The sequence below is a fragment of the Chrysochloris asiatica genome, unplaced genomic scaffold (assembly GCF_000296735.1).
Source record: "Chrysochloris asiatica unplaced genomic scaffold, ChrAsi1.0 scaffold00186, whole genome shotgun sequence".
Taxonomy (NCBI): Eukaryota; Metazoa; Chordata; class Mammalia; order Afrosoricida; family Chrysochloridae; genus Chrysochloris; species Chrysochloris asiatica.
In genome coordinates, this window is record NW_006408704.1 from 6,207,706 (window position 1) to 6,229,477 (window position 21,772).

General features: G+C 44.1%; 1 protein-coding gene across 1 annotated transcript; it reads left to right on the forward strand.

The window, feature by feature from the left end:
- The first annotated feature begins 11,434 nt into the window (after positions 1 to 11,434).
- On the forward strand, positions 11,435 to 19,069 carry CIDEC (cell death-inducing DFFA-like effector c). Its single transcript, XM_006872194.1, has 5 exons — positions 11,435 to 11,499; positions 12,784 to 12,937; positions 15,626 to 15,784; positions 15,869 to 16,056; positions 18,907 to 19,069. The coding sequence occupies exons 1-5, from the start codon at positions 11,447 to 11,449 to the stop codon at positions 19,067 to 19,069; spliced, it is 717 nt and encodes a 238-aa protein (XP_006872256.1). The 5' UTR covers positions 11,435 to 11,446.
- The last annotated feature ends 2,703 nt before the right edge of the window (positions 19,070 to 21,772 follow it).

The window sequence follows — 21,772 nt, forward strand, 5'->3', positions numbered from 1 at the left end:
AGTCAACCATTCTTCAGTCTGTCTCCTCCTTTTGCCACCCCTGCTCAGCATCTCCTCCGAATAAGTCCACTTCTCTAACATTTTCTCTGAAGCTCAGGGTTCCAGGATTATCATCTGTGTCTGTTTCATTTGGTCTCCCGTATCTTTGTTGGAAGGACCTCTGGTAGCATAGTGGGTTACGAGTTGGGCTGTGAACCACAAGGTCAGCAGTTCAAATCTACCAGCCTCTCCATGGGAGAAAGATGAAGCTTTCTGCTTCCATAAAGATTTACAGGCTTGGAAGCCTTATACAGGGCCATTATGAGTCAGAACTGACTCCACAGTACATAACCACCACCACCAATCTTTGTTGTAGGGTGGCTGTGTGGTGCATCTGCCTAGTCCACCATCTTCCACTTTCACTTTCTTGAACTCTAAAATAAAAATGTTGCTGTCCCTACTTTACAAATGGGGAAACTGATGCTTGGAAGGGTTCTGTAATTTTCCACTAACCCACATGATTTATGAAGTCTCAGTTTTTCCCTCCACAGATTATCTGACTGATAACGTGACACACTGACACGTTTGCCTCCTGATACATTCATTGCAAACACAGCATCACTTCTGTGATATTTCTGACAAAAATACACAACCTGAATCTAATTGTGAAGATATTATAAAACCTTATTTGCTATGTAAATTTTCACCTAAAATACAACAATGTATTTTTTAAAGTCAAGAAATTATTTCAAAATAAAAAGTTATATTATCTGAAGAAAGAAAAAGAAAAAGCAAGTTTGTACTGAGCATTAAAAATGCTCCAGGGTACTATGCTAGGATCTGAGGATCCTGAAAATAAAAAGACTCTCCCCTGTCCCCTGAGGGACCACACGCAGTAAGGAAAGACATAGGTCTATGAAGCTGAGGAATAAGGTGATCAGTGCTTTTGAAGCCCAGGAGGCCAAGAAAACAAAAAGGAGACACCAACCTCCCCCTGCAACACACACACACACACACACACACACACACACACACACACACACGCCACTCTGCCCCACCTCCAGAACATTAGGAAAATCTTTCCAAAGTGGTGGCATCTAAACCAAGACCTAAATTCGAGTAGGAATTAACTGGAGTAAAGAGATGAGAATAGAAAGAGTTTTTCAGGTAGAAGGAACTGAAAGTGATTCAGTGTGTAATTACCCAATAAGCAAGGTAAACATGGACTTACTTGGGTTCACTTACTAATCTGTAGTAAGCAATTTCACATTTCCACCACAAACTTCCAGGTATGGCTGGCATCTGTCTCTCTCCCAACCCCACCTTTTTACAGAATCAAAGCCTCTTTTCAAATTTACAGTCCCCCAATGGGCAAGGCCCAGGTGTGGCACTGTGGGTTAATGCGCCAGACTGCAAAGTAGTTTGAACTGCAAAGTTGGCAGTTCAAGCTCACCAGCTGCTCCTCAGAAACCCTATACAGGGTCGCTTTGGGTCGGAACCAACTCAACAGCACTTAACAACAAAAATAGGCAAGGTAAGCATGGGATTACTAGTGCTTACTTACCAACCTAGAGTAAACAATTTCACATCTTTGATGTGGTAATAAAAAACAAAAAACATGAAACTCTTCACTACAGATTTGTAAGTAAGCCTGTGCTTACTTATTGAGTAATCCACCCCTGGCAGATGTAAAGACCCAGAATCCAGAGAGATCTTGGCTGTTAGAGAAGTTGACAAACTTCAGAGTGGCTGGATCATTTGATGATAGGACTTTATTCCAGGGTCACTGGGGAGCCATTAAAGGATTTAACCAGAAGAATGATGCAGCTTTGCATTTTTAAAAGCGAGGTCTACTTGCTGCATGAAGAATGGGTTGAAGCAAGCCAGGGCTGAAGCAGGAGAGCTATATGAAGGCTACTGCAGTAATTCAAGCAAGTATGAAGGTGGCTTGGGCTAAGGGGGTAACAATGGAGAGGGACAGGGACACTGAGATCCTTGGGATTTAGCACTTTTGGGTGGGTAACAAGAGCACATATGACGAGCAGGGGGCCACATATAGAGAAGATCTGGGATCTGGGAAAGACAAGCAAGGAGAAATCAGCAACAGTTATTGAGCGCCTACTATGTATAGAGTCCTGGTGTGGTGCTGTAGAATAAGCACTAAACTGCTAAACATAAGGTCGACGGTTCAAACTTACCAGCTGCTCCTTGGAAACCCTGTACAGATTCGCTATGAAACAGAACCACCTTGATGTCATTTAACAACAACAGCAACAACTGTATGTGAGGAGTCCTGGTGTGGTGTTGTAGGATAAGCACTGGACTGCTAACCACAAGGTTGGCAGTTCAAACCCACTTGTCGTTCCTCAGAAACCCTACACAGGGTCACTATGAGTTGGAACTGACTTGACGGCACTTAACAACAACAAGTATATGTTAAGCATGTTACTATGTGTGAACGAATTCATTCTCATCTCTCAATACTCTTGTATCACCATTGCTTTACAGAAAGGAAAACTGAAGCTCAGAGAGGGGAGGGACTTGCCTGAGATCCACAGCAAGAGTTAAGACCTCAGACCAAGGTGATCCTAGGACCTGAATTTTTTTTTTTTACTACCAGAGCTACTCTTTTGGTTGAGGGAAAATTGAGTGTGTTCTGGACCAACTGAGTTAAAATTTAACTCTCTGGGGATAAGGGCCAGGAATCTGTTCCTTCTCTCCATGCCTTCTAGAATGTCTTTCCTTGCCCTATGAAGATACTGCTGATCTTTAGGCCCTATCTCACTGGTGCAGCCCAAATCACCCACTCCCGTATCAACTTTTATACTAGTGGCATTTTTTGTTAAGCCAGGTCTAGAACCACCTAGAATGGTGAGAACATGCTCACCATCATTAGTCATTAGGGAAATGAAATCAAAACCAGTATGAGATGTCACTTGATACCAACTGTTGTTGTTAAGTGCCATTGAGTCGATTCCGACCCATAGCAAACATGTACAGGGTTTCCGAGGCTTGTAAATCTTTACGGATGCAGAAAGCCTCATCTTTCTCCCTTGGAGCAGCTGGTAGTTTCGACCTGCTGACCTTAAGGTTCGCAGCCTGATCGTAACCACTACGCTACCAATGCTCCTGATACTAACTACTAAAGCTAAAATAAAAAGACATAGAATAGCAAATGACAAGGAAACAGAGGTGTTGGAACCCTCATACACTGTTGGTGGGACTATAAAATGGTACAGTCATCCTGGAAAATAGTCTGGCAGTTCCTCAAAAAGTTAAACATAGAGCTGCCATGTGGCTTAGCAGTTCCGTCCTTAGTTGTATTCCCCAAAGGAACTGAAATCATATGTCCACACAAAACCTTGTGCACAAATGTTTATGGGCAGCATTATTCAGAACAGTCAACAAGTGGAAATAATCTATACATGGCAAGTAGCTCTACAGTCTGGATTTCCAGAAGTGGTATAGCTGGGTCAAAGAATATGTTGTGTTTGTAATTTTGAGAAAACTCACTCACTGCCATCAAGTCAAATCTGACTCATAGTGTCCCCATATAGGGGTTCTTAAACTGTAAGTCTTTATGGGAGCAGACACCTTCATCTTTCTTCCATGGTCAGCGGTTGGTGGGTTTGTAACTGCAGACCTTGTGGTTAGCAACCAATACCTACCCTATAGTGCAGCCAGGGGACAGATTTGGTCTAATTGGTTTCCATACTTCCCAGCAATGTATGCAGTAAGTGAGAGAGAATGGTAGCATCTTAAACTATACTTAGATGTTTATTAGTGAGATCTTGCTCTGGGTTAGTCATTGGGCTGCTAACTGCAAGATCAGCTGCTCAAACTCACCAGCTGCTCTGTACCAGAGAAACATAAATCAACCTGTTACTGTAAAGACTCACAGTCTTGGAATCCCTGTATTGGATGACTAGGAGTTGGCTACAACTCAATGGCAGTAGGTTTTTGATTCATATGTTTAAGTACCATTTGGTTTTCATTTTCCTGTACTGTGTTCATATCCTTTGCTCATTTTCCTATTGTGTTACTGGTGTTCTTAATTCATACATATATGTACACATGGAAAAAGAGAACAGTTCCTTGTTTATAGTATTACTTGCAATATGTTTCCCCTCTTTATATTCTAGGTCTTTTATCATTGCTCATGGTGTTGCAAGCTTAATATGCTGAGTATTTTTTAAAATATCATTGGATTTATTCATTTTTTTGTTTTATGACTTAATAATTTTGAATCATAACTAGAGGCCTTCTCTATCCTAAAACATCTCAAACGATTTTCGTGCTACTAGAGGAGTCTTGTCTTGCTGTAGGATCAGCACTGGACTGCTAACCATACTGTTGGCAATTCAAACTGACCAGCTGCTCCTTGGAAATCCTATACAGGGTCTCTGTGAATCAGAATCGACTCAAAGACACTTAACAAGAGTTTGAAAACCACGCTCAGACAACTGCCTCCCCTTACAAATAGAATGAGCGTGGTTCTCAAACTCTTCTGAGTCATCCAGTGACCTGTCACGGGACACCAAGCAGACATTGGACGTCAATAAATATTTAAGGCGTGAATGTCTGAGGGAGAGGCCCAACTTTTTCCCCAGACTTCCTCCCTTGAACATTTCTCCTAGTTCCTGGTCTGTCCTAAAGTCTAGCTGTTTGTGTTTCTGTCTTTCACCCTGCTCATTCTCTTTTCAAATCCTTTACCTTGCATGTTCCCCCAGAATTTTGAAAGACTGGCTTCTTACCCCTCAGGATTTAGTTTGAAAGCTCATCTCTTCTGAAACCTTCTCTGTGCCACAAACCAATCTAGCTTCCCAGTCACTTGCTATCATATTACTTCTCCAAACATCAAAAACATCACTCTCTGGAATGTTATTTGCTTGTTTACTTGTTCATGGTCTGAGTTCCCCACACCCCCGGGAATATTGGTCAGCTCCATGAAATGTGGGATGGGGCTGTCTTGTTTCTTGCTCTAGTTTTAGCTCATGTTGTTGATGTTGTTATGAGAGACTTTGTCTCTCATACATCGGCCATATTGTCAGGAGGGACCAGTCACTGGAGAAGGATGTCATGTTTAGTAAGGTGGAGGGTCAGAGAAAAAGAGGAAAACCTCCAATGAGATGGATTGGCCAAGTGGCAGCATCGATGGACTTAAGTGTGGCAACAGTGGTGAGGTTGGCCCAGGATTGGGTATTGTTTCGTTCTGCTGTGCACAGGGTTGCTATGGGTCGGTACCAACTCTATGGCACCTAACAACAGCAATACACATGGACCTCCCCAGATGGAATACACAGAAATCAAATTGATTACATCTGTGGAAAGAGACAGTAGAAAAGCTCCATATCATCAGCCAAAACAAGGCCAGGGGCAGACTGGGCATAGTAAACCATGTGATTGTCAGACCATCAATTGCACATATATAAGTTCAGGCTAAAGCTGAAGAAAATTAAATCAAGTCCACAAGAGCCAAAATAGGACCTTGAACATATCCCACCTGAATGTGGAGGTCATTTCAAGAACAGATTTGATGTATTAGACACTGAAGACCACAACCCAAAAGAGTTGTGAGGTGCCATCATGTACATCATTCATGAAGAAAGCAAAAGGTCATTAACAAGACAGGAAAGAAGAAAAAGGGGGATTCTTTGCTGCTTACCAGGATGTGGGGGGTGGGGTGAGGGGAGGGAAAGGAAACTGGAGCACAGGACAGGGAATAGACACAGGATAGTTTGGGTGCTAGGGAAGGGGACAATACACAAGAAGGGGGAGGGGAATGGAAGAACAAAGCAAATGGGAGAACATTTAGGCAGGTTTGCATGGGCTAAGTGGGACAGAGGTAAATAATAATGTATGCATAACTTTGGAACAACAGGGCTCTAGGATACAAGGATTGAGACATGGTTGGAATGGACAAAAGGGGGGAAATAATGTTAAGATGCTTGGCTGTCTTTTGAATCTTGGTTTCCCTGGCATACCATATAAAATAGACACTTGAGGGGGAGAGAAAGGAATAGCCAGAAATATCACCATAGAAAGCTTGTAAGTCCATCTTCTGCCTATAACTGATTGGAATATCTAAAATGGGGCTACAATGTGCCCAGTGAAGGAGGCTTCCCGTGGAGCTTCTGCATTACATAAGACCATAGGTGGAATTCTGAACTGCATCCAGAATCTTCTGAGGTGGGAAATTTCCACTTGAAAGGACAAGCAGACCAACTTGTGGCTAGAACAGAAGATACTTTTTGAAAGACAGACACAGGAAAAATACAAAACAATAATGACAGTTCGACTGATTACTACAAGAACAAGCAAATTGCTTGCCCAGGCAAGTGGTCGGGTCCCCTTAGGGCAAATCGCCTTCCAAGACTAAGACTCAAGGAGAATATACGCTTTGACTGATGACCACATTTGTCACTGATAAGGGGAAGTGAGGGAAAAACAGCAATGAAGCTACGAGTTAAGCCCTACAATGTTCAATAAACTCCTATGAACCCAGTAGGAGACCTGGTTGGCCAGTATTGCGGCAAGACCTGGGGACTCTTGGGCCCAGAGTCAGTGACATAGCCATGGAAGACTAGAATGGAGAGTGAAGCATCCAGCTGATAAGAAGAGAGGGCATATGCATAAGAACACCCACACTTGCAGATAATACCCACTTGATCTGGTTTCAATGACCAGAAGAAGAAAGAAGAGGAAAAAAAAGAGTAATCTGATACAATTTGATGAACTTGACCTACACCTATGGATGCAGTAACTCAAAAGAGGGAACAACTCTGTACAGTGAGGATCATTCCCACCCCCTCCATACACAGAGTGGACAAGGATGGGCAACTTGGACATTGGCTACCAAAATGGGGGGGCTACAAAGGCAAGAAGTGACTGGCTTACAAGCTTTTAAGAGGGACCTAGATCCGGAGGGTGTGGAGGAAGGTAGTATCTCCACTGAGTAGTATCCAATCTGTCTAGGCGGGGCTGATGAAAGAAGATGGGGATAGGTCCCTTGTGATACAATAGTGAATAATTGTTATCAGGACTGACTGTGAGGGTTGGAAATGTAAAGGTGGACGTTTTGTAGCAAAAGGAGGGGAGTGATTGACTTTTTAGTCTAGGAGCGGAGATCCCTGGGACCATCAAGGGAGAAGAGCAGAGAGCAGGACCCTACCCAGAGAAGCAGTGATGCCAGAGATGGAGGCAGAGACAATGATGTGGAGGATGATGTGGCTGGGGACTTTAGAACCAGAGAGAGAGGGGGGCTGTGTGCTGATGACCAGTGACCAGGGGGTGGGGGTGGGGGAGGGCAAGCTTGCAGGGTATATATACCCTTTGGTTGGTTGATGATACATGGAGGGGATTGTAACCATGGCAATGAAACCATATACGATAGGATAGGAAATGTTCTCCCATGTAAACTATCACATAATTCACAATAAAACATTTTTTTTAAAAAAGAAGAAAAAGACCAAAATGGATGTCAGAAGAGATTCTGAAACTTGCTCCTCAGCATAAAGATGCTAAAGAAAATGGAAGAAGTGAGGAGGTACAAGAGCTGAATAGAAAATTTCAAAGGTCAGGTGGAGAAGACAAAGCAAATATTATAACGAAATGTGCAAAAACCTCAAGTTAGAAAACCAGAAGAGAAGATGAGCATTTCTCAAGCAGAGGGAACTGAAGAAAAATTTAAGCCATGACTTTCAGTATTGAAGAATTCTGTAGGTAAAATATGGAGAGAACTTAGATCACACAGTGCTGCTTCTTTGAGTGGGATACCCAGTCAACAAAGCATCAACACCACTAGAAATGTATTAGAAATACAAATTCCTAGGCCCCAACCCAGACCTACTGGCTCAAAACTCTGGGTTGGAGCCTGTTGTTAAGTCAGTTCTGACTCATAGCTGTCTTGGTGGTAAGTGCAGTCAAGTTGGTTTCAACTCATAGTGACCCTGTATAGTGTGTCCAAGGAGTGGCTGGTGAGTTTGAACAACTAGCCTTTCAGTTAGCAGTCCAGTGCTTATCCTACAGTACCACACCAGGGTGGGGCCTGCAATCTGAATTTTAACAAATTAGCAGGTGGTTTTGATGTACTAGTCCTGGTGTGGCACTGTAGGATAAGCACTAGATTGCTAACCGCAAGGTTGGCAGTTCAAACCCACCAACTGCTCAAGGTCACTATGAATTGGAACCAACTCGACAGCATTTAACAACAACAACAATGTCTGGAAATCCTGCACTATAAAGGAAGATGAGGTTACACTCTCCTTTTTTTAAATCAACGGTAGTACTGGACCACGAACCACAAGGTCAGTAATTCAAACCCCATTAGCGGCTCCTCGGAAACCCTATTCAGGGTTGCTATGAGTCAGAATGGACTTGACAACACATAATAACATTGAGATATAATTCATATACCATTACAATTCTCCTACTTTAAGTGTGTAACTCAGTGGGGTTTTTTTAAATCATCACCACAATCAATTTTAGAACATTTTCATCTCCCTAAAAATAAGCCCTTACACACTGGCAGTCACTCCCTGTTCCCCCAAGTCCCTGACAAGCATTAATCTACTGTCAGTCTCTGTGGATTTGCCTATTTGAGGCATTTCTTATAAATGGAATCATACAATAGGTGGTCTTTTGTGACTGACTCTTTCACTTAACATAATGTTTTCAAAGTTTATCCGTGTACCCTTTTTATTGCCAAGTCATATCCCACTGTATGGATACACTACATTTAAAAATTCTTTCATCAGTTGATAGACATTTGGGTTGATTCCATATTTTGGCTATGATGAATAACACTGCCATGAACATTTGTGTGCAAGTTTCTGTGTGGATTTATGTCTTCATTTCTCCTGAGTATGTAACTAAGAGTGAAATTTCTGAGTCATAGAACTCATACTCTTAACCACTACACATGCCAATTAGTCTCAGTGTCTGCTATTATTGAAGAATTATATTATCAATAATACCAACTGTTGCTTCCATCTATTGAGTGTCTATGTTGCAAAACCATTGACTTTTATTGTAATGAATCCTCCCACAACCCTATAAAATAGGAATCAGTTATACAGATGAGAGAAACGGGGCCTCACAGGGGTCATTCAACTTGTCTTAAGTTCATATAGCTAATATGGGGTAGCGCTGGGACTGTACCCCAGTTCTGCCTGTTTCCTGTGCCCTCTGTGCTTGATAGCATGTCCCGGGCTATATTCTTTTGCAAAGCTTTCGAAACGTGCCCCCTCCCATCCTTTCAGCCTTTTTTGGAAGTCAGGCCAACTTGAAATCCCAAGGGGTGAGAGCTGCAAAGTCATGCCGCCCCCCCCCGCCCCCCCCACACATGCTCTTTCCCCCAGCTGGGGCTGAAAGCCAGGGGAGGGGCTTCCCTGGGAGCTGGAAATATAATGGAGGGAGGGCTGAGCTGAGCGAGGCAGCATTGCAAGGAGGCTGTGAAGGGGAGGTAAGGATTTTTTTTGGGGGGGTGGGGCTAAAAAAAAAAAATAGAGCAGGTGAGGTGAGACTTGGTGGGATTTTGCAAGAGATAAGGAGTGAAGCGTGACGTCAGAATATAATGAGCTTAGTAGTGCTAAAAGGGAGAGGCTTTCTAGCTTCTGTGGGGACTGGCCTGGGGAGTCCTGCAAATTCTTAGGAGAAAGTTATTTTACCTGTCTGGAGGGGGCTTTCATTCTATGACACTCCTGGTGCCCCTTGTTTTGTGCCAGCCCCTCTCTGTGCTGGGGGCTGGACTCCTCAGAGTTGGGCCCCCGGGGACTGCAGAGTTAGAACAGAAACAGACACTGAGGTGCACTTGGCAAGGAAGGGCAGGGTGAAGGGTAATTCTGCAGGAGGAAAGAGACTGGGACTCTGTGGCTGCAGAGGTTTAGCTCTGGGCCAGAGGAAGTTATTGTTGGCTGAAGGAACTACCTGAGCAGTCTCAGAAAATGGTGACAGGAGAACCCAAGTGTCTACCAGCTTAGACTTATGCTGTACCTACCATACAGTCACCGCTTGCCACAGGGACATCATGCTTGATAGAGCAGAGGGTTAGTGAAAAAGAGGAAGACTCCAGTGAAATGGACAGAGAGTAGCTACAGCAAGGGTTCAAATATGGCACAGAATTGGATAGTTCTTCGTTCTGTTGTACATAGGGGCTCTGGGAGTTGAAATCGACTCGATGGCATTGAACATCAACCATGAAACAGTCACAAATCACAGTGGCTATTAAATGAAAAAAAAAAAAAAACCAATTCCTCGGTTATGGGACTAGGAGTTATATTGTTGTTGTTGTGAAGTGCCATTGAGTCGGTTCCGACCCATAGTGACTCTGTACAGGGTTTCCAAGGGTGTAAATCATTACGGGAGTAGAAAGCCTCATCTTTCTCCCGCGGAGCGGCTGGTAGTTATATTAGAGAATACAAATATAGAACATTTCCATCAACACAGAAAGTTCACTTGGCCTGTGGGAAGCCTCAGGAGGGACTCATTGCTCAAGGACCCGAGGGAGAGAACAGGCTCAGGCCAGGCTGCATGGACTACAGCCATGGACTATAGCTGGAGGGCTGTCCTAGCCTGGTGAGGTCTCTGGACTATAGGTGATGAGTTAGTCCCCAGCAATGTGAAATAATGTCTGAGTTCTCTACTGCTGCTATAACAAATACCATAAATGGGTAACTTTAACAAACAGAAATTTATTTGCTCACAGTTCAGGAGGCTAGAAGTTTGAATTCAGGGTGCCAACTTTAGAAATTCAAGGTGCCAACTTTTCTCTAGAGCCAACAGAAAGAGAAAACAAAAGGCTTTCTCTTTCTGTTGGCTCTAGAGAAAGGTCCTTGTCTCTTTGAGATTCTATTTCTGGGGTGATCTTCATGTGACTTGGCATTCCCCCCCCCCCACACACACATCTCTGCTTCTCACTTGCTTGTTTAATCTCTTTTCTATCTCAAGAGATTGATTCAAGCCACCATCTACACTAACACTGTCTCATGAACATAAACAAGAAAATCTAGACACAGAGGTTAGGAATAACACATATTGAGGGGGTGGGACACAATTCAATCAGAGATGGTGTGACTCATCTCTGCCTGGGCCACCTCTTGCCAGCGTAATGTGGACTCTGCCCCCTGGGACAGGAACTAAGTAGGCAGGAACCCCAACTTGGGATTTCTGATCAGTGTGATTGGAGCCAGGGTCAGAGAAACATGGCGTGAGTGGGGCAGCGGAGGAAGGAGCAGCAGCAGAGAGAGGACAGAGGGGTGGCCTGGCTTAGTCACAGCTGGTGTGCTTGGGAGTTGGAGAGAGAGAGGAGAAGGCTGGGGAAAGTGTGTTTGAGTGGGAATGGGAAGCCAGGGAGAAGGCTTTCTGGTTGGGAGTGGTGTCATATTAATTGTGTGGAATGATGAGAGAGAATCCTCCTAATGAGCTGCTCTGCCTCCTTCCCAGGTCCGGATCAATCCAGCTAACAAGGATGGACTATGCCATGAAATCCCTCAGCCTTTTCAACCCCAAGTCCCTCTCCAGGTGAGGAGAGTTAAGATGCAGTGGGACTGGAGCTATCTAAATAGGTCAGGGCGTCTCAAAATTTAATGTCATAAGGGTCACCTGAGGATCTTGTTAAAATGCAAATTCTAGTTCAGGAGGTCTGGGGTGGGACCTGAGATAGTGCATTTCTGACAAGTCTCCAGGTAAGGGACTTACAACTGCAGTTTGAGTAGACAAGAGTCTAGGCATTATGCTTAATAAAGGCTTTCGTTCCTGGTCGAATTTAAACCTCACAACTTTGGGAAATGAGATTATGTCAAATTAATAGATGAGGAAACTGAGGTACAGAGTTGTTGTTGTTAAGTGCCGTCGAGTTGGTTCTGACCCATAGCGACCTTGAACAGGGTTTCCGAGGCTGTAAATCTTTACGGGAGCAGAAAGCCTCATCTTTCTCCTACAAAGCAGCTGGCAGTTTCGAACTACTGATCTTGAGGTTCACAGCCCGATTCGTAACCACTATGCTACCAGAGCTCTTTGAGGTACAGGGTGGGCACTCCAAATTAACCAACAAATTGATAGTGGGGTCAGATTTGACCCTTGGCCTACCTGACTGCAAATCCCAGGTTGTCTCCACTCATTTGAGTCTACATTATCTCCCCCAGAGCTCAAAAAGACCTTAAATTGACTTCAGGCTTCATCACTTCTTCTCATTTAACAGGTGAGAAGAGTGAGACCACATTAGCAAAGGGGTAATTGAGGAGTGTGAGATGGGTCTTCCATCACCTTGCTACATGTCTGGTCTGCTTTACCCACTAGCATTAGCATCAACTAGGGACTTATTAGAAATGCAGCTTTTCAGGCCCTACCCCAGACGTACTGAGCCAGAATCTGCATTTTTGAGATCTTCAGGTGGCTTATATTCCACTAAAGTTTGAGCTGTACTGATCTAGCAGACTTTTGAGTAAGAGAATCTAGAGAAGGTTTGGTGCAGTGGTAGGGGAGGAGCATGATGAACACCCCCTAGAGGTAACCATGGAGTCCTGGTGTGGCGCTGTGTGGGGTTAACATGCCAAACTGCAAAGTCAGTTTGATCTGCCAGGTTAGTGGTTCAAGCTCACCAGCTGCTCCTCAGAAACCCTATACAGTGTTGCTATGGGTTGGAACCGACTCAACGGCACGTAACAACAAAGAGGTCATGATAAAGCTGACCTATTGGAAGGTTTTGGCCTAGAGAGAGAGTGTGTGTGTGTGTGAGTTCCTCCTACAGTTGGGAGGGCTGGGAGGCAGCAGGGGACTCATCCTGATGCTCCAAACTGCCCCCAGATATGTGGCAGTGAGCACCTCGGTGGTGACCCAGCAGTTGCTGTCGGATGCCAGGCCCGAGGTCCCCAGAGCCCGGCCATACCGAGTAAGCAATGCCAACAGGAGTGTGCGGAAGGGCATCATGGCACACAGCCTCGAGGACCTCCTCCACAAGGTGAGGGCTAGCTGCCTTGCTCAGCACAGCCAACTGCTGAGGCCTGAGCAGATGCTGCCAACTTCCTCTGTCCTTCGGCTCACAAGCAGGGAGTTCATCAGGGATGGGTTCATGCCTTAGGTGGTTTCTATTCTGGTCTCAGTTCGATGGATTGACTGCCTTGAGTACAACTGCACTCAATTAATGATGTCTGTCTGGTGGCAGGAGGGTAGTATTTTTTTAAATTTTTTTATTGTGAATTGAATGATATGGGAGAACATCAGCTTTACACTCATCCTATCGCATTTTGTTTCATTGCAATGATTACAATCCCCAGTAGGGCAGTATTTAGCCATCACACACTAACAGTCCATCAACAGTATTTTCAGAGCATATTCTTCTAGCTCTTAAGTTCTCTTAAACCTGTAGAAGTCCTTGAAGTTGGGAAAATGAACAGGATTTTAGAAATTTCCTTCCACATCTTGTACCTCCAGCCAGGGCAAAAAAGAAAACCAAAGTCCAAACCTTCAAGCCAAAACCATTTACTGTGCGGCAACTCTGAGTCCTGGGGACTCCACATGTGTCAAAATAGACCCATGTTCCACAGGGCTTTCAACTGCACATGTGTCAGAATAGACCTGTGTTCCACAGGGCTTTCAACTGCACATGTGTCAGAATAGACCTGTGCTCCACAGGGCTTTCAATGGCCATTCTTTGTTTTTCAGGAGTAGATCACCAGGCCTTTCTTAGGAGGATTCATAAGTGGATTCATACCTCTAACCCTTTCCATTGGCAGCAGAGTGCATTAACTATTTGCACTTCCCAGGGACTCCTTAAATCTGTCTTTCACGTTGTCTTTCTAGGTAAGATTTTGTTAATAGCTGGAAGACTTTCTTGAAACTATGTTGTTGTTAAGTGTTGTTCAATTGGTTCTGATTTACCTGTATAGGGGTTCCAAGGAGTGAGTAGTGGGTTTGAACCACTGACCTTATGGTTAGCAGTTCAGTGGTGATCCTACAGCACCACACAAGGAAACTATGGCTCAGGTCAATTTCCAGAGGTAGAAACCAAGGTCATAACCCCTATAGTGAATGATGCTCTACAATAACAGTTATTGAAGCAAGAATGCCAAGCTTCCCTATCCTCCTCCTCCCTCCCCATCAGGTGGGGGTGACTCTCCTTCTGAGCCTCCTACAGACTCATCTTGCTCTGCATGAGTCATGTGACCATGTGTGTCACTGCACTATTAGCTTATCAGTTCCATAGGAGTGGAAACACTCTCACCTTGGCTGCAAGCCTACATGCCTGGCACAGATAAATGTTTGCTTTAGGCTTCCAATCACTAGTCTGGTTAATGCACAGAAACAATAGATGGCCCACTGTAGGGTAAGTACGAGACTGCCAACTGCAAGGTAGGCTGTTATAGTCTAAACCCACTAGCCACTCCTGGGAAACCTTATACGCGATTTCTATGAGTCGGAACCTATTCGATAGCACTTAGCAACAAAACAAATCCATCTTCTAGGCCTTTCTCTAAGTTAGGTCTGTTCTTCTTAGGAGTAGATTTTCTGTCTTTTTTAAGGCTTCTGGCTCTGCCAGATTTATGGTTTTTTGTTCTTTGAATCAAAAGAACTCTTTCACACTTTAGTTTGGACTCAGTACTCTTTTGCATCTTAGGGCCTGGGGATGAACCTTGAAAACATTATGCTAGATGAAAGAATCCAGACACCGAAGGCCACATGCTGTCTGATTCCATTTATATAAGATGTCCAGCACAAACGAACCCACAGACACAGAAAGTAAATCAGTGGTGGTCATGGGTGGGAGGAAAAGGGGGATAGGAGTGGTGCTAAGGAACATGGGGTTTCTTTTAGGGTGATAAAATGATTCTGGAATTAGATTCTATGATGGTTACCACGGGGTAAGAGATGGGTTGTTAAGTGCCATAGAGTTGAATCTGACTCATAGCAACCCTGTATTGGGTTTCCAAGGAGCAACTGGTGAGCTTGAACTGTCGACCTTGCGATTCAAACGACTTTGCAGTCTGGCGCATTAACCCACAGTGCCACACCAGCACTCCGAGGGATGGGTGGAGAGGGAATTATTCATAGGTTAGAGGGTAGACACATGTTAACATGGGTGATGGGGCAGGCAATATACAATAAAAAGGAGGTTGTCAGAGGAAAGATGAAGACAGCAGGAGACAGAGGAGTACAAAGGTTAAAAGAAATAGAGGTAAGTATCGTTAACTGATGGTGCATGGAAGGGATTGCAAGCATTGTAATGAGGCTGATGATCCTTCACTTGGTTCACAATAAAAAGTTTTTTAAAATTCTGCAATTAGATAGTGATGCCTGATGCACAGCTTGTGACTATATTAAAACCCACCAAGTTGTACACTTTAAAAGCATGAACTATAGAGTATGTGAATTGTCTCACAATTAAAAATTATATATGTGGCCCCTATTGGATTTTTATTGAAGAGTGCTGTTAGGGTATTAACCATGAAGCCACGTACCAAGAGGTACAATGACAAAGTCTTTGGGTGGTGAGCGCAGAGAGCGCCTGAGTTTCAGTTTCGATCCATAGTGCCCAGCCCCCTGTTCTTTCTCTGCTGGGTCACTCTTTGCCCTGGCAGGTGATGGGATGGGTCTTCCCAGGCCGAGCTTTGTGAGTCCTTGTAAAAGTAACACTGGCCTTATTCCCCAGGTTCGACATGCCCTGATGCTGGCAGACAAGCCCTTCTCCCTGGTGCTGGAGGAAGATGGTACAATTGTAGAGACAGAAGAGTACTTTCAGGCCTTGGGAGAGGACACCGTGTTCATGGTGCTCTGGAAGGGAGAGAAATGGCTGTCCCCATCAGAGCAGGTGAGGACTGACCTGTGGGGCAACAATCAGCCACCTGGGAGGAAAGCCTTGGGGAGAGCTAACCACATTCTTGTCTTGATGCAGGGGACTGGGTATCAACCCTCCCTCTCACATAAGCCTGCCAAGAAGATTGATGTGGCCTGTGTGACCTTCGACTTGTACAAGACAAACCCGCAGGATTTCATTGGCTGCCTGAATGTGAAGGCAACTCTCTATGGCTCATATTCCCTTTCCTATGATCTGCACTGCCATGGGGCCAAGCGTGTCATGATGTAAGTGGATTCGGGTTAGCCAAAGAGAGGGCAGGAAGAGCCCTTCTCAGCTCACAACCACCTCTGCCTTCTCTGGAACTGGGACAAGCTTAGGTGCTGAAAAACCATAACAGTTAGCATTTGTCTAAAACTTTAATGGCTTAACTAAATGCTTTGTATTACACTGTTGTTAACTGCTGTTGAGTCAGTTCCAACCTATAGTGACCCTGTATGGGGTTTCCGAGGAAAGCTGGTGAGCTGGAACCACTGCTGCTGCAATTCAAAGCGACTTTGCAGTCTAGCTCATTAACCCAAAGCATCACATCAGGTCTTGTATTACTTATATTACACTGCTCTGTGCTGAAGGGGTGCACTGGCAGAATCTGGTTAGAGTTAGTTTGATTTTTACAAATGCTAAAAATGAATTTTTATTTCTAAGGAAAAAAATAGCACCACCTATCCCCCCACAGCAAGGAGCTCTGGTAGCGTAGTGGTTATGAATCGGGCTGCGAACCTCAAGGTCAGCAGTTCGAAACTACCAGCTGTTCTGCGGGAAAAAGATGAGGCTTTCTGCTCCCATAAAGATTTACAGCCTCGGAAACCCTGTACAGGGTCTCTATGAGTCGTAACTGATTCCACAGCATATAACAACAACAACATCTCCCCACAGCACTTTCCTACTCAGCTGGGTCTGATAATGGATTGCAGTGGCCACCCAGAACTCAGATGCCATACTCAGTTATAGGGTTTATGAGGGGAGTTAACAGGTTACAATCCAGGGTCAGAAATGTTCAGGGCACAGTTCTTCCAATCAGGTCAGCCACTCCCAAGCCATGCCCACAGGCAGGCCTCTCTCTGCCTGGGCAGTATTACAAGGCTTTTTTAGGGTTGCTGATAAATGCTCACAGGGCACACTACTGTACCATAAACCTCAGCCTGAAGGCACTCAGCTCTAACTCTGTAGATTCAGCAAACCTTGTTCCCCCAAGGAAGTGCCTAGAGGCACCACACTCTACAAGCAAGCCTCGCTAAAGCCTTTACTCAGTTTTACTTGCTCTGTGGGCTAGGGAGCTCACTACTCTAGCATGTGCTGTGGTTTCTCTGGTGTAATGACTTTCTGTCCCTGGGTTGAGGAGGTTCAGTGTACTGGGATCATGGGCTCCAAAGAATGTGCTCCATTCCTGGCTCTTCTTCCTTGGTAGTAGTAGACACGCCACCCCCTGTTTCTGAAATGGCTCATTTTATGCCCAGCAGGATGGTAAAATTGGCCAATCACAATTAGCCCTGTTAACAATCACTCACAACAGAATCATAGTATCCTAACAGCATCTTCTCCCACTTTCTCTTACATAGACCCATTAGAAAAAAGTCATTTTGTGGGAGTTTACAGATTATGGCTAGAAGAGACATTAAATAATTCACCACAAGATTGGTGGTTCAAACCCATCAACTACTTCTTGGAAACCCTGTACATGGTCACTATGAATTGGAACCGACTCGATGGCACATAACAACAACACACTTCCCCTTAAATATTGTTTACAGAGACATAATAATAATGACAGGATTCTAAGCCTATAATTCAGACCTATAACATCTCCCTTTTTTTTTAATGGTAGTGGAATCACAGTGATTTTTATTTATTTTTGGATAAATTTTGTTTTTCTAAATATTTGCCACTATCGTATTTATAAAATATATGAATTTTAGGAATACTTTTAACTGTTTGTGGGTGTCAAAAAGAGTTAAGTGCTTGACTATTAACCAGAAAGATGCCTTGGAAGAAAGGCCTGGCAGTTTAAAGGTCATAGGGTCAAACCCTCTGGAGCACAATTCTATCACACAGGGGATCAGAGTGAGTTGGAACTAAGTCCATGGCAACTGATGGTGGGAGTGGTAATCCACTATAGCAGCTAATTTTTAGTTTTTACTAAAATACTAAATTGTCCTAGATGGTCCTCTAATCAACTTTTACAAAATGAACATGTGTCAAAGATTTATCTAACTCATTAATAAAAGAACCAGTCAGTTCAAAGGTGAATTCAAAGTCCCACAGGAACATACGATTCATCAAGAATGCAGAAATGAGTTTATAAATAAGTATGAAATTAGCTTTTTCCAGTGGAGTGGAAGGGATGCAAATCAATTGTCCCTCCACAGGATAAAATTTATTTGCATGTCTATGGACAAGGGTCATTTGTATTCTGTAATCAACCTTTTTTTTTTTTAAAGTTACTTCAACTTTCAGGAGCACAGGAAGTATGAGGATATTTAAAATCCTAAAACAAATACTGCTGTGGTTGTGTTTCCCAAATGTAACTGCTTGAGGGAAACTTTTGGAACATTTTTACTTTATTAGGTGGATGTAGCCGCTGAGACTGAGGTGATATAATTAGTCCAAAGCCACAAAGCCAGGGAATAGCAGAGCCTGGTCTTTAACTAGTTTCTTCTGACAATTTCCTCTTCTCCCAGTTGCTAGATTCCAAGTGACTTGAAAAGGCCTGGGAGTCTAGGACATAGTGTCATGAGGGATGTCATGAGGGACAGAGAGAGATTTTATAGACCAGTCTGGTCCCAGCGAGTATATTGAAAAAAGAAGAAGAAAAGCCTTATTAAGTGGACTTGGATTTTGCATGAGAAAGGAGGGAGGAGATGGACATCTGAATTATGTTATGATTCCATGTGATGCCTCTGAGGGAGGCCAGGCAGCATCTGTTCCTGTTTGCATATCACTTTGCATTGCTGATGCAAATTACCAAAATGAAACCAATTTCTCCAGGCCAGGTTGAGAGTATGACGGTGGAGGCAGTTAAGTGGACGCAGGAGGGGTATTCTTCATGATGTGACCCAATGTCTTCTCTTTCCACCCAGGGAAGCTCTTCGCTGGGCCCTCCTGGGCATGCAAGCCACAGGCCATGTGTTGCTTGGCACCTCTTGTTATATGCAGCAGCTTCTGGATGCTACAGAGGAAGGGCAAAAACCCAAGGGCAAGGCCTTGTCCCTCCTCCCGACCTGTCTGAAGATACTGCAATGAAGCCTTGAGTCCCAGGCGATCTTCCCCAGCCAAGAATTAGATGGGGGACCCTATGCTTAGCCTCAGAGTCCACAAGCCTAGCAGCTATCTACAGAGTTTACCTCCCCACACCTCCCTCAGCCCACAGGACCGTGAATGAGAGAGAAAGCAGGAGGAAGGGCTAGAACGTTGGGCTGGATTGGCTAAAGGAGAACTACAGGTTCTTGATTTGGCCCAGCTCCTTCCTGCTCAAGGTGGCTTTACTGACCAGGAAGTGGGTCACCAGCAGGCTTCTTGTGAAGGCTGTGTGAAGGGGTGTGAAGTTTGCCCTTCAGCAACTTGTATTCATATCCTGTACTTTAATTTCACTCCCTGCCTCCAGGTTCCCCTATCCCAGATACTCCTATGTGGACTGCCCACTAGTGTATGATATTAGAGAATGTGCAATAAATAATTTATGCTGATACCTCTTCTTTGCCGGTGTTCTTGTGTTCTTTGGGGTGGAGGATGGACTCCTGTCTGGAATGTTGGAAAAGCCTGAGGGAAGAGAGAAATCTGTTCTCAAGCTCCTCACCACAACACAGGTGTTTTTCTTACAAAGTTGTTGTAGAGTTGACTCAGACTCTTGGCAATGCCATATGTGTCAGTGTAGAACTGTGCTCTGGTAGGAATTTCAATGGCTAATTTTTTCAGAAGTAGATAGGCCTTTCTCCCAAGGCATCTCTGGGTGGACTCCAACCTCTGACCTTTCAGTTTGCAGGCAAGCATGTTTGTACCACTCAAGGTCTTCAATGTGGATTAGAGGAAATTGACAGCACTTTATAAAACAATGTCATTAATTCTGGAACTAAAGTCTGTTTAATCTGAGACTTCAGCAGACCCTGTCATCAACAGACTAAGTGACCATTTCCAAGTTACATTGCCTATCAGAAGGACTTAAATAAGGAGAGTAGGATGAAAGCATTCTTCTAATGAAGTGTTTTAAGCAGGAATGCAGCAGCAAGCTGTAGTATAACTCCCCATCAATGCCTTCCTTAGCTTGTCAGCCAGTTCACCTTTTACATTTAGAAATTTCAGTCTCAGAATTTCACAGCAAGTTGTTAGAGAGTCACCAAGAGAGATTGTTTCCCATTAGTGTGAGATGGCATTTCTCCAGATGGGGCAACTCAAGACAAACATGGAAAACTGGACTTACAGGTGACTCTCAGATCCAAAAACTGTCTTGTCATATCCATTACTCTAAAGCCTGGGAGTCCTGGAATATTGCTGTAGGCTAATGCACCAGACTGCAAAGCCCTTTGAACTGCAAGGTCAGTGGTTCAAGCTCACCAGCTCACCAGCTGCTCCTTGGAAACCCTATACAGGGTCTCTTATGGGTTAGAATTGACTCGATGGCACTTAACAACAACTCTAAAGGCTGGAGTCCTGGTGTGCAGCGCAGTAGGATAAGCACTAGACTCAAGGTTGATTTGAACCAGAAGGTCAGCAGTTCAAACTCACCAACCGCTCCTCAGAAACCCTATACAGGGTCGCTATCAGTCAGAACCAACTCGACAGCACTTAACAACAACAACTCTAAAGCTAAGGAGCCCTGATGATGCAGTGGTTAAGTGCTTGGCTGCTAACTGAAATGTGGGCAGTTTGAACTGATTCTGTATTGGAAAGATAAGGCAGTTTGTCTCTGTAAAATTTACCCTATGGAAGAAACAGTTCTACTCTGCCCTACAGGTTGAGGAGAGACAGTGATACTATCTGCTCAGTGACAGTGGGTTTGGGTATTTTGTTTTGTTTTAAAGACAAAAATCTGTCATACCAAAGTTGTCTGAGGTGTTAGTTCAAGTAGTTGACCCAAATCCTGAAGCCCTGTGTGGGAGGTGCTGACAAAGCTAGTGGAGAAACACTAGCTATTCTGGGCTCTCCTGTTATTGTACTTTTGGCTGGAGACTTGACTCAGGGCCACATTGGCAACCAGCCACACTGGCTCCCTGGGCTGCCCTTCTGGTTTGGAGGCTTGATGTTTCCTCCAGCAAAGAATTTATTCTCTCCCACCACCACCCTCCCCTCCCCCCAAACAAGACTGAAGCTGTGGTCTGCCTGCCCTTTATGTAAATGATTGAGGTTGGGGTGGGGGTGGAATACTGGTATTTATTCCAAGCTCTGGGTAACATAGTGGTTCCGAATCGGGCTGTGAACTTCAAGGTAAGAAGTTCAAAACTACCAGCAGTTCTGCAGGAGAAAGATGAGGCTTTCTGCTCCCGTAAAGATTTACAGCCTCAGAAACCCTATACAGGGTCACTATGAGTCGAAACCGACTCCACAGCACATAACAACAACCCTTCCTCCTGTGGAAAAAAAAACAAAAAACATCATCAGGATTGGATTTTAACAACCTGCACTATGCAGATGACACAACCTTGCTTGCAAAAAAAACTTGAAGCACTTACTGAGGAAGATCAAACACTACAGTCTTCGGTATGGATTATACTTCAATATCAAGAAAACAAAATCCTCACAATTGGGCCAATAAACAACATCATGATAAGTGGAAAATGGAGGAAAGATTGAAGTGCTCAAGGATTTCATCTTACTTGAATCCACAAACGAAGCCTATGGAAGCAGCAGTCAAGAAACCAAATATTGGACATTTCTGCTGCAAAAGACCTCTTTAAGCTGTTAGAAATAAAGACGTCTATTTTTTTTTTTTTTTAATTTAAGGTTTTTATT